At 44.7% G+C, this 11,642-nt stretch overlaps 2 protein-coding genes across 3 annotated transcripts; one reads left to right on the forward strand and one right to left on the reverse strand.

Moving 5' to 3' along the window:
* Positions 1-1,345: 1,345 nt before the first annotated feature.
* LOC115680151 (F-box only protein 6) lies at positions 1,346-5,939 on the forward strand. Of its 2 annotated transcripts, none has more exons than XM_030603886.2 (2): positions 1,346-1,620; positions 4,402-5,939. In XM_030603886.2, exons 1-2 carry the CDS (start codon positions 1,481-1,483, stop codon positions 5,642-5,644), a joined length of 1,383 nt encoding a protein of 460 aa, XP_030459746.1. In that variant the 5' UTR covers positions 1,346-1,480; the 3' UTR covers positions 5,645-5,939. The 2 variants fall into 2 exon arrangements, with proteins under 2 accessions (XP_030459746.1, XP_056168382.1); XM_056312407.1 differs by lacking the exon at positions 1,346-1,620 and adding an exon at positions 1,740-3,998.
* A 2,404-nt stretch (positions 5,940-8,343) lies between these two features.
* LOC115680155 (uncharacterized) lies at positions 8,344-10,989 on the reverse strand (the record flags this gene model as incomplete). The annotated part of the gene is made up of 3 exons (XM_030603898.2): positions 8,344-8,615; positions 9,416-9,572; positions 10,717-10,989. Coding segments are annotated over 3 exons (477 nt in total), but the record flags the coding sequence as incomplete, so codon positions are not given.
* Between the last annotated feature and the right edge of the window lie 653 nt (positions 10,990-11,642).

Below are 11,642 nucleotides of genomic sequence, written 5' to 3' on the forward strand. Positions count from 1 at the left end.
TTGGGGGGGGCCCGATCGTGCGGTGTGCGTGCGCGCGCGCGGGGGGACGATCGGGATGGGGAGTGCATCGTGGGCCGTTGGATCTCTTCCGCTTGAAAAAGCGAGAGCCTTTTTTGGTCCCCGGGGAAAAAAAGGGGGGGTCTTCGGCCTTCTTGACCAGCAAAGCCCCGCCCCCCTCACACACCTCGGGCTAGCACGTGGGGCGGGGTTCCGCACGTGCGGTGGACCGCCGTGCGCCTTTTTACCTCCGTACCCCTCTCCCCCTCTCTCCCCCTCTCTCTCTCTCTCTCTCCTTTACCAAGGGAATCCAATAACCGGGAAGGAGTAGAATAATATTTATGGTCCCGAGCCCCCTAGAGAAATTATTCCGAACTTTTGACATTTGCGCAATAATTTATCTTCTTTTAGAGGGAAAAAATGTATAGCTTATCCTTATAACGGCGACATTTCTCATGCTTGTATAAGTTCTCCGCGTAAATTATTGAACCGAATTCCACTTTTCCGTGATTTTGAGGCACGTTGTTACAGTTCTAGCAAAAAAAAAAAAAAAGAGGTACGTTGTTACAGTTCTTCTCACAAAAAATTGCATGTTTTTATGTCGAACGATAAAAATCTCGAATGAGCAAGTTAATGAATTAACCGGGATTTTTAAGAGCGCTTTCATATATGTTTCTTTTCTCATTTCAAATATGCATTTAAAAGACATCCGGTTAATGCAACGAGCATTTGCAAAACCCCAAATACACGAATTGCGAAAATTACATGTCACCCGACTTTATATGCATTTTTTTGAGAGATACGGTTATCGCGACGGTGGATCAGAAGTCTTGAAAGGCTGTCCTTGAAAGCAAAAAGTAGTAGAATATAAGAAAAGGCCGATTTTTTACGAAGGAGCACATATACCATCGAAATATTTTCACTTTTGCCCCCTCGCAGAAAAAAAAAATAGAAAGAAGAAATTATTCTCTCATCATATTAGGCTTTCCGTGATTCGTTGACCGGCGGGAGGGGCAAAGAGGTAAAATCGCGGAGGAAAGTTCGGGCGGATAATAATCACCACCGGGGACGAAGGAAATGGACAAAGGGGAGAAAATAATCACGAGGGCGAAGTTGCGTGCGGGAAAATACAAATAATTAATTCGCGAATTTATTTCCTTTTTTTTATTAATTTTCAATTTCAAAGACCCAAAAAATCAGGAATTACAAAATAACAATAAAATAAAAAGGGCAGCGAAAACCGGTGCCCCACTGACGTGGCAAAAAATGAGTGGGCGAGGCCGAGAGAGCGAGGCGGACTTCGAAGCATAAGACACTCGGAGAGAGAGAGAGACAGAGGGAGAGAGTTTCAGAGAGAGAGAGACAGGGGGGGGGAGAGAGATGGTGCTTGCGGTGGCGATTCGCGGAGGAGCCACCGCGGGGGGCGGCGCGTAGAGCCGATTGGCGGAACTCCTTCTCTCTTCCTCCGGGGGAGGGAGGGGGCATGGAAGCGGAGCTGGCCATGCTGAGACATTTCATAGGTCAGCTTCAGGAGCTCTGCGAACTCTACGGCGGCTCTCCCTATCACCACCACCACCTTCCCGACGCCGAGCCTCGCCTCCTCCATCACCAGCTCGATCGCAGGTCCAGTCTCTCCCCGCGCAGTCTCTTCGTTCCCCGCTCCCCGCTCGGGCGCCGGAGCATGGCTTCTCCGCCGCTGCGCTGTTCTACTTTTGTCGTTTCCGGCTTCTTTTCGTCTTGCCTTTGCCTCGGTTGTTAGGTTTCGGGATGCTGCGGCTCCGTGCGGTTTCGATTTCGCGGTGTTGGTCGTTGCGATTCGTTTTTGAGCTCTGCTCTTGGTTTCGGCTGTGTGGGTTTTGCTTTGCGGAGATATGCTCTGCAGTTCCGCTTTCTAAGTGATCTTCGAGTTGGGCGTTTGATGGTTTAGCTGTAACGGTTCGCCTTTCTCTGTGCAACTTTCTTCTCTGAGTGAGTTTGTGCGAATCGGCTTACCTTAGAATTAGCGGCAGCGTGCGAATGGGCAATAATGTGGGTAGAGTTTTGGGTGTCTTAAGAAAGAAAGGAGAAGTCTTGGAAGAATCTGGTCATTTTAGATGCAAACTTTGTGTGGTTTTAGGATGAGCAAGATTCGGGGAAGAGATTTATGGTCTGCGTGATATTATGGATCAACGGATTCATTCCTAGAAGAAAAGTCAGATGGTAAAGGAGAAAAAGTTGGAAGCTTGCCACAACACAAAGGTCTTCTAAGTTCGCTTCTTTCTGAGGGAAGTAATCGGTGTCATCTTCCTTCGAGCCGAAAATGTAGTCTTCCTTGCCTAGAACCCACGTCCGTGGAGATAACGAATTAACAAAAGATTTTCTCGATACAAAGAATAGCCCCACTCCTAGAATTGTTAGCCACTCAAGTCAGTCCACAGATTTGGCGTAGCATTAAGTATTACGGCTCAGTATTAAGTATTGACCGTACAGTTTTTCCTGTGGACAATGTGAAATTTCATCCATGGACTTAAAAAGTTTTCGATTTAGAATAACCTGTTTGAGTTTGCTTTATATGCTGTAGATATATCTCCAAGGTCACATAGCTTGAACTATGTATGTATTTTTCAGATTTTATTCTGTGAAAATCCATTGTAGCTGGGTCCTTTGGTTGTCACGTGGGAAGAAATTGATACCTTGTCTTGCATATTCATATCTAAGGGCGCTGTGCTCAACAGTTATTGCATAGTCTTGTTCTCCCAACTGAAAGGGTGAGAATGTTTCCATGTCGGTTCTGCGTTATCGTATTAACTGATAATGAGTGGTCCTGTTTAAGTGTGTTTACCGAGCAGTTTGTGCTATTCTAAGAGGAAATTGTATTTTCAGAGAGAATTTTCAATTCATAGTGTGTTTTAGATCCCTGTATCTTTCTAGTGTTAGATAAAATTATCCTGCTATGATTTTGTGATCGAAAGAAATAAAGCAGTTCATTTCTCTATAAAGAATATTATGATTTTACGGTTGTGATGAATTGATGATTCCTTTTTTCCTTTCAATCCAGCAAAAAACACCCATCTCTATTATATCTCTCATATTTCTGGATTCCTTTATCTTGTGTGGTCTTCATTGTCACTAGTATTCGAAGATGAATTTGTAGACTTCTGAAGGCTAGGCACTCATGTTTTGCAACTTAGGGCAGACTTTGTGTTAAATCAAAGACTAAATCTACTCCATAGTGATAAAAGGTAAATCAATTGTTTGAGGAACGCGGGCTGAACTTAAAGCTGAGTCCTAAGAGATGAAATCATTGATTTCAAAGGGTTTCAAAAAATCAAATGCAAATGGAATTAGATGTCATGTGGAATCTATCCAGTATGTTCACCTTTGGTGGTCCTCCAGTCTTTTGGAGGTGTGTGATTCTCTACAACATGCCATATGGCTTTGTCTGGTCACTGGGAGAAACAGAATAACAGGAAAATACAGGAAGTTTTTATTTTTGGTCAAAAAATACAGGAAGTTTAGTTGCTAAAAGTTATTAACACAAGTATTAAGCATCATCTTCTATTTCTACACCATGTCAAACATTGCTTCTGATGGTGCATTTCTATAACTTCATAATAGCAACCTTTTTATTGGATAACACTCTTCAGTTCTGGCTATTGTCTAATGATGATTTGAACATGCCTTTCCAAAACAGTTCTGGTTACTGTCTAATGTCTATTGAACTCATGGATATGCCTTCTATGTAGTGTTTCGAACTTTATTGATGTGATGGGTCATGTATGAAGTCTCGTGTGTGTGCATGAGTAATGCGTGTCCTTTCATGTCGTTCTCTGGTTGGAGCTTTTTGAAATCATTTATTGAAGTAGTTGAAGCAGTTATTGTGCACTTTGAATATGTGACTGTAGTTGTAGAACTCAACGACTCTTCGTGAAACAGGATTTCTGAATTAATATGAGATAGTGTATAACATCATATATTGGAGTATCAAGTTCGTGAAATTCCTTAAATTCCAGATATTCAAGGTGTGTTTATATGTTCTCTTCTAAATCAAATGGAGTAATGGTTTGCAGAGGTTGATAGTTTTAGAGTTCCCATAAGTGTAGCTGCATTGTACATGCTTTTATTTCTGATGAGTCTTCTTGTCTATCTTTGGGAGAATTGATTGATGAGTCGACCGATGAAATTCCTTGCTTTATGTTGCTTAAAAATTCGAAGGTGGCGCCTAGTCATGTTCTGACCAAACGAAGAGACCATAGAGTAGATAATGCTCTGAAGAATGAGAATTTGTTTATTGCTGTATATGCTATCTTCATTAGTAATGTGATACTTTCCTGGGGTGCCCGTTAGCATCTGGTTTTGTAATCAGAAGTCCGAACAAAATGCTGATGCCATTTTTTGCAATGATTTGCTATTCTATTTGAACAGATGGTGCTTTCTCGATATTGATGAAAGTTCTCCAGAATATTGTAGCCCCATAATGGCTGCTGGAAAGTCCAGAGGAATTAAGAATATAGATCCCTGCAAGCCTCCCCCTTCCAAGAAATCTCGAAAAGAGCGCAACCAGGGTAAGCCTGCAAATAATGACAAATCAGCTGAGGTTATGGAACAAGAAATCTGGAGAGAATTCCCAGAAGACCTTTTTGAGGCTGTTATTGCAAGACTTCCCATCGCGACATTCTTTCGCTTCCGTGCTGTGTGTCGGAAGTGGAACTCGTTACTCTGCTCTCAGAGTTTCTCTCAGCATTGTGCCCAGGTTCAACAAGATTATCCTTGGTTTTACACTATCACTCATGAGAATGTGAATTCTGGGGTCATGTACGATCCTTCCCTGAAGAAATGGCATCACCCCACTATTTCTTCTGTGCCTGCAAATATAATCGTGTTGCCAGTTGCCTCTGCCGGGGGGCTTGTCTGCTTTCTTGACATTGGTCACAGAAATTTCTATGTCTGTAACCCTCTTACTCAGTCTTCCAAAGAGTTGCCAGCTAGATCCATTAAAGTCTGGTCTCGCATTGCAGTGGGGATGACCCTGAATGGAAGTTCTGCCACTGGGGGCTATAAGATAATGTGGGTGGGGTGCAAGGGGGAGTACGAGATTTACGACTCGGTGAAGAACTCTTGGCTCCGTCCTGGAACCATGCCGAATAATATCAAGCTCCCATTATCACTGAACTTCAAGTCACAGGCGGTTACCATTGACGACACGCTCTACTTCATGCGCTCAGATCCGGAAGGGATCGTGTCCTACAACATGGTCACCAGAATCTGGAAGCAGTTCATAATACCAGCCCCAATTCATCTGACCGACCACACGCTTGCTGAGTGTGGGGGGCGTATCATGCTGGTAGGTCTGCTTACCAAGAATGCTGCCACGTGTGTATGCATATGGGAGCTGCAGAAGATGACGCTCTTGTGGAAGGAGGTTGACAGAATGCCAAATATATGGTGCTTGGATTTCTATGGAAAGCACGTTAGGATGACTTGCTTGGGCAACAGAGGTTTGCTCATGTTATCATTGAGGTCTAGACAAATGAACAGACTGGTAACTTATGACATGTCCAGCAAGGAATGGCTGAAGGTGCCCGGGTGCGTGGTGCCGCGTGGGCGGAAGAGGCAGTGGATAGCTTGCGGTACTGCCTTCTACCCTTGCTTAAGCGCTACTGCTTGAACCGATATCCTTTACATCTGGCAGCCATCATGGCTTGTTCAGATTAGGGACGTCGATTTGGTTTTTTATTTTGGTTGATTGGCTGTATGTTTAAGCTGCTAGTTTTTTCTGTGGCTGGATTTTCTGTCCTACGCCATGGGGTTAGCCACCTGATCTACGTACCTTTTCCATGTACAAACATATGCGGACAAATGATTCCAATCATCAGAAAACATATTCCCGCACTTCTGTTGTCTTTCGGTTTCGGGTTGGTAAAGACTTATATTGAAAGTAAACTCACGGGTTCTTAATGTAATTTGTGCTGCGATGTTGTATTAGAATGATGGGTTTCCATCTAAGGAGAGAGTGGCTCTGATGTTTGCTGGAGTAGAAGCCTCTCTGAAAGATGTGAGCGGTTCACTTTTCTGCTTAGCGGCAAATTTTGGTCTCCAAAGAATCGCGATGGAGCTTACATAATGTATGCACCGTTACTTGCTCTGGCAACTGCATATTAAATCTCTATGCGAATCTATCACAGCAGTTTTGGGAAAAGTGTAAAAAAAGTCAAACCTTTGGTGTTTGTGTTAATTTAGTCTTAAAATTTTTTTTTGGTGTCAATTCAATCCTAAATTTTTTGTATTAGTGCTAATTTAATTTTAAACCTTTTTTTGGTATCAATTCAGTTTTAAACCTTTTTGTATTTGTGCAAATTCAGTCATAAACCTTTTATCTTTATGCCAATTCAATTCTTCCGGCTAATTTTGGCTGGATTTTGCTGACGTGGACGCTGGCAGCCGATCATCGGTGCTGACGTGGATAATTTTTAGGGAAAAAATCACCAAAAATCCCAAACTTTGTCATCTGTGACACATTTACCCCGAACTTTTTTTTGTGACACCAAAAACCCCGAACTTTGCTTTTTGTGACACATTTACCCCAATGTATTTAGTCCATGGGCATTTTCGTCTTTTCCTTTTTTTTTTTTTTTTCCTTCCCGAGGGGGCCTCGCCGTGGCCTCGCCGGATCCGGCGAGGGGGCCCTCGCCGTGCGTCGAGCGAGGGCGGCCCTCGCCGGATCCGGCGAGGGCGGCCTCGCCGGCGTCGGGCGAGGTTCGCCCTCGCCCGGGCGAGCGAGGTGGCCTCGCCCGACTCAGCGAGGTCGACCTCGCCCGACGCCGGCGAGGTCGACCTCGCCCGGGCGAGCGAGGGCCGCCTCGCCCGACTCAGCGAGGTCGACCCGCGGCGGCTCGGCGAGGGCCTCCCGCGCCGGATCGGCGAGGGCCGCCCTCGCTCGACACCGGCGAGGGTCGACCCGCCGACGGCGAGGGCGGCCCTCGCTCGCCCGAGCGAGGGTGGCCTCGCCGGCTGCCGGCGAGGTTCGCCTCGCCCGGGCGAGCGAGGGCGTCCCCTCCCGAGCCGGGCGAGGGCCGCCCGCTCGCCTTGCGAGCAGCGCACTCGCCGGCTGCCGGCGAGGTCCGCTCGCCCGGGCGAGCGAGGGCGGCCCTCGCCCGACTCAGCGAGGTCGACCCTCGCCCGACGCCGGCGAGGGTCGACCTCGCCCGAGCCGGCGAGGGACGCCCGCTCGCCCAGCGAGGCGACTCGCCCGACGCCGGCGAGGGCCGCCTCGCCGGATCCTGGGCAAGGGCCGCCCTCGCTTGACGCCGGCGAGGGCCCCTCACCGGATCCGGCTGAGAGCCGACACGGCGAGGCCCCCTCACGGAAAGGAAAAAAAAAAGAAAAAGCGTAAAAGACGAAAATGCCCATGGACTAAATACATTGGGGTAAATGTGTCACAAAAAGCAAAGTTCGGGGTTTTTGGTGTCACAAAAAAAAGTTCGGGGTAAATGTGTCACAGATGGCAAAGTTTGGGGTTTTTGGTGGTTTTTTCCCTAATTTTTAATAATATTTTAATATTTTTTGATTATTTATTTATTTATTTTTTTCCCCTCCTCTCCCTCCTTCCTTCAGCCGGTTGCCGGACCGGCGACCGGCCCGAGCCAGAGGCCAACGAGGTGGGAGGAAAAAGAAAAGAAAAGAAATGAATAAATAAATAAAAATTCAAAAAATATTAAAATATTATTAAAAGTTATCCATGTCAGCGCCGGTGGCCGGCCGGTATTTTACGTCAGCAAAATCTGGCCAAAATTGGCCGGAAGGACTGAATTAGCATAAAAACAAAAGGTTTATGACTGAATTAGCATCAATGCAAAAGGTTTAGCATCGAATTGGTGCTAAAAGAAAATTTATGACTAAATTAGTACAAATACAAAATGTTTAGGATTTTTTTTACACTTTTTTCAATAGTTTTCCTCCCCGACCCCCAGCAGGAAGAGTAGTTTTGAAGATAAGTGTACGAAAGTAATGATGAAGTGCTATGGTAAAAGAGTCTTAGGTGTTTCAATATGACCCACTTGTTAATTTTGTATTCTTGCTTTTTGTAATCATAGGCTTAGAGTCCCAATTGTCCGAGGGAGCATGGGTAGTCCTTGAATATTCACCATCTACGCGTCTCATTTTAACTCTGCTGTGACGGACCTACTTTCTCACATTAGGTTGCAAGAAGTTGGACAAGAAGTTGAATCGGTGATGTGATTTTCTTGAGCAACTAATGGGAGATCAATTGAGAGTGTGTCTTGTGTTCACTTCCATATCCTGAAAAGATGGTCCATTCTCATCCATGTCCTCCGGTAATTTCGCATAAATATAATCTGAACACAGCTGTAATTCGAATGGCTCTAGCCTGAATTATGTGAAGGATGAAAATCACCACAATCAAGTCCAACATCCGAGCATCATTTCCTTCCGAAGAAACTAAAATGAGAAAAATAAAGGGATCATATTGTATTGGAATCCAGAATTCACACCATGACAACTAGCCGGATAGACTTTCCATTTCTCTGTTTCCTACGAACTAAGTGATGACATTGCTCTCCATCACCCCAAAGCTTATGCCATTCCTCCGCTTGCTGCAGTCCTGATTATCTGGAAAAGAGCTGTTACATGTAAGAAAAACAGAGTGGTTAGAACTATGAACGATCACCTTACGAGGACTGAAATCGACATTAACATTACAGAGTACTGAGCGACAAAGCATTCACAGATCTAAAGAGGGACCTGATAGTTAAAGAGTCACAAGGTCAATTGGGCTTGGTGCAATAGCACCAAACTTACCACGTCTTCAGCACCACACCAGTTTGAAACCAAGGGAGTGCATAAAGGGTGAATTAAGTGGTCTTTCAACACTGGAAGACTGGTACGGGGGTTTAAGATGAGCTAGATAAGTGAAAAATGCATATGACGGGCGACAACAAAGAAATAATGACATAAATGTCTTTCCTTTCCTTAACCAGCTTCACTTCATACTAGATGTGGATAAGCTTTACGACAATTTTCGCTAATAATACCCGTCTCCCCTCATTAGACTGGATAAAAGACGGAGAAACCATATGCACTCTGTCTCCTTATCATAACTAATCATAAATCAGACAACTGCAATGAGCATCATTCGTGTAAAAAATATAAGGAAATCTCATCCTACATGAGGCAAGCCTTATGCTTTCCTTCTAACTTACTTGTGCATTGCATTTTTTTCAGAAGAATTTGACACACAGCAGGTTATGAGTTCTGCATTCAAGTTTACAAATTGAGAGAACAAGCGTGTCCCATGACCATGAAAACTCCAGCAGATCGCTAACAAAGTTTCTGAATTACTCACCCAAATAAAAATATGCAAATAGATGAAACCTGGACAGTTATCTATAATGATTATTAAGAGCCAAGCAGAAAATCTCACATGAGCCGATGACGACGAAAATGAAGAACCCAAGCAGCAGTGGACCGACGGGATAGTCCTTTCCTTTCTTGGTGGTTGTTTCAGGCACAGCTCCTCTCTTCTTAATATTCTTTTCGAACCTGTCCACCTTCCTGTCTGCGAAACGCCTTGATGTAGTCTGAAATTGAAAAATAGTTCAGCACACCTAAACATTGCACACCGACTTATTTTCTAACACGCTCGGTCTGAAATCTTCTAAAACAAAATTGGGCGATCAGTGTCATTATCCACGCCTAGCAAACCAGTGGGAAACAAAAACTACGATACAACAAAGACCATGATTTGTCACAACATTCCTTCCATTACAGTAATTCTAAGTTATCAAAATTAGCACCATATGATCAATTTCCACATTACCTACGGACATAAATCACAGAACAAACAAAGGACAATGTGACAAGATAGTCTTCTTCTACCGAAGCAACTCTATAACTTAATAAAATCCGGGACAACTAATCGACTCCCAACAATCCTAAACGGGCATTAATCACAGTATAAATCCTCCCTAATCAATGCATCATGGATTTTTATCTTCCTACAAAGTCGCTATATTTCCAGATGCAACAACCTTCCCGAGGACACGTGACGATAAATTGCGAAGCCAATGGGCTTGAACTCAACAGATCAAAGCGAATTCGAGCTGGAGTCTCGATCTTTCTAGGGACGTGTTCGCATGGAGCAAATTTTCAACCCGATCAGCCGGACATCGATTCGGAAGAAACCGCCATCGCACGCCTAAATCTTAAACAACCGGAAGCTCATTATAATCACAGAGTAAATCCCCCCTAATCAATGCTTCGTGGACATTATCTCCCCAGAAAGTCGCTATATTTCTAGACGCAACAAGCTTCCCGAGGAAGCGTAACGATGGATTGCGAAGCCAATGCGCTCTAACTCAATTATAGATCGAAGCGATTTCCGAGCCGGAGTCTCGATCATTCAAGAGACATGTTCGCATGGAGCAAATCCAAAACGCCGGACATCAATTCCGACGGAAACCGCCATTTTGCACGCCTGAATCTAAAAACAACTGCAAACCTCAATCTGACCAAAAACGACCGCTGCGGGTCGCGATTCGAATCGATGAACCGACGGAACAACTATATGACATTCCAGATCAGGAAACGATTCGAACCAATCGATCGATCATCCATCTGCTCCGGAAGAGATCCAGAAGGAAGCGGGCATCGATCGGGACAGGAGAAGAACACAAGCATCGCCGCAAGCGAAAGCGGAGAAAGGGAGGGCCGAGATTAGATTACCATGGTTGATGAAGGAGGAGAGGCGAGATCCGAGAGGCGCGAATCCACCAAAGCACGGCCGAAGAAGAAGAAGAAGAAGGCGTTGCAGGCGATCCCTCTCCCTCTCTCTCTCTCTAGAACTTTCCCGTTTCCGTCTCGCAGGTTGATGATGATGATCTGCGACGATCTCCGCGATTCCGACCTTTTATAGAGCTTCCCCCCAGCTGAAATCCGTGTGGGAGCGGGTGACGGGGGCCGGCTCACGCTCCGCTCCCATTGGCTGGAACACGTGGGTCAGGACACGCGTCGAGATTCCATTGGCCGTGGCTTAAGGTTTTCGAAAGTCGGGAAGTTGGGCCGATTCCAGCTAGGAGATGAGGAAGAAACGGTCTCGATCCTCTCTCGTTTCCTTTTGAATTCTAAATCGATATCCACACGGCGTCTCGGGTCACGGCCCCGTCGTCACCAACAATCTCCGGCGGAGCGTCGCATTTCGCGGAATGATTCGTTGGACACGTGTGAGAATTTTTGTAAGGCAAATCGGGACACATTCGACATGCAAAAATAATTATATTCTATAATGTTGGATGGTTGACCTGCGAAATCATTCGATTATAAAGCTAAGTAATTTCTTTACGCGGCAACGCTACTAATCATAATTTTTATTTTAATGAGAGCTTTTGTTTTAATCCCGAGAATCCATTTTCATATACGATACGTGCTATGGATGATTTTTGCTTTTATAAAGATTTTTTCTTCTCTTTTTTTAACGGGTTTGAAAAATAGGCCCCTCTATTATACGAATCGTTTGAAAATCTTTAAAATATATCGATATTAGTAAATGCTTACTCCAATTTTTTTCTTTATGTTTTTTTATAACTTAGTTATTCCATTGTCGAGGACAGAAAACAGAATCTAATTTTTCTTAACATGTAGATCGATGGAGT

The sequence above is a fragment of the Syzygium oleosum genome, unplaced genomic scaffold, assembly GCF_021117445.2.
Source record: "Syzygium oleosum isolate NSW1041296 unplaced genomic scaffold, Sole_v2.1 Sole_v2.06, whole genome shotgun sequence".
Lineage (NCBI taxonomy): Eukaryota > Viridiplantae > Streptophyta > Magnoliopsida > Myrtales > Myrtaceae > Syzygium > Syzygium oleosum.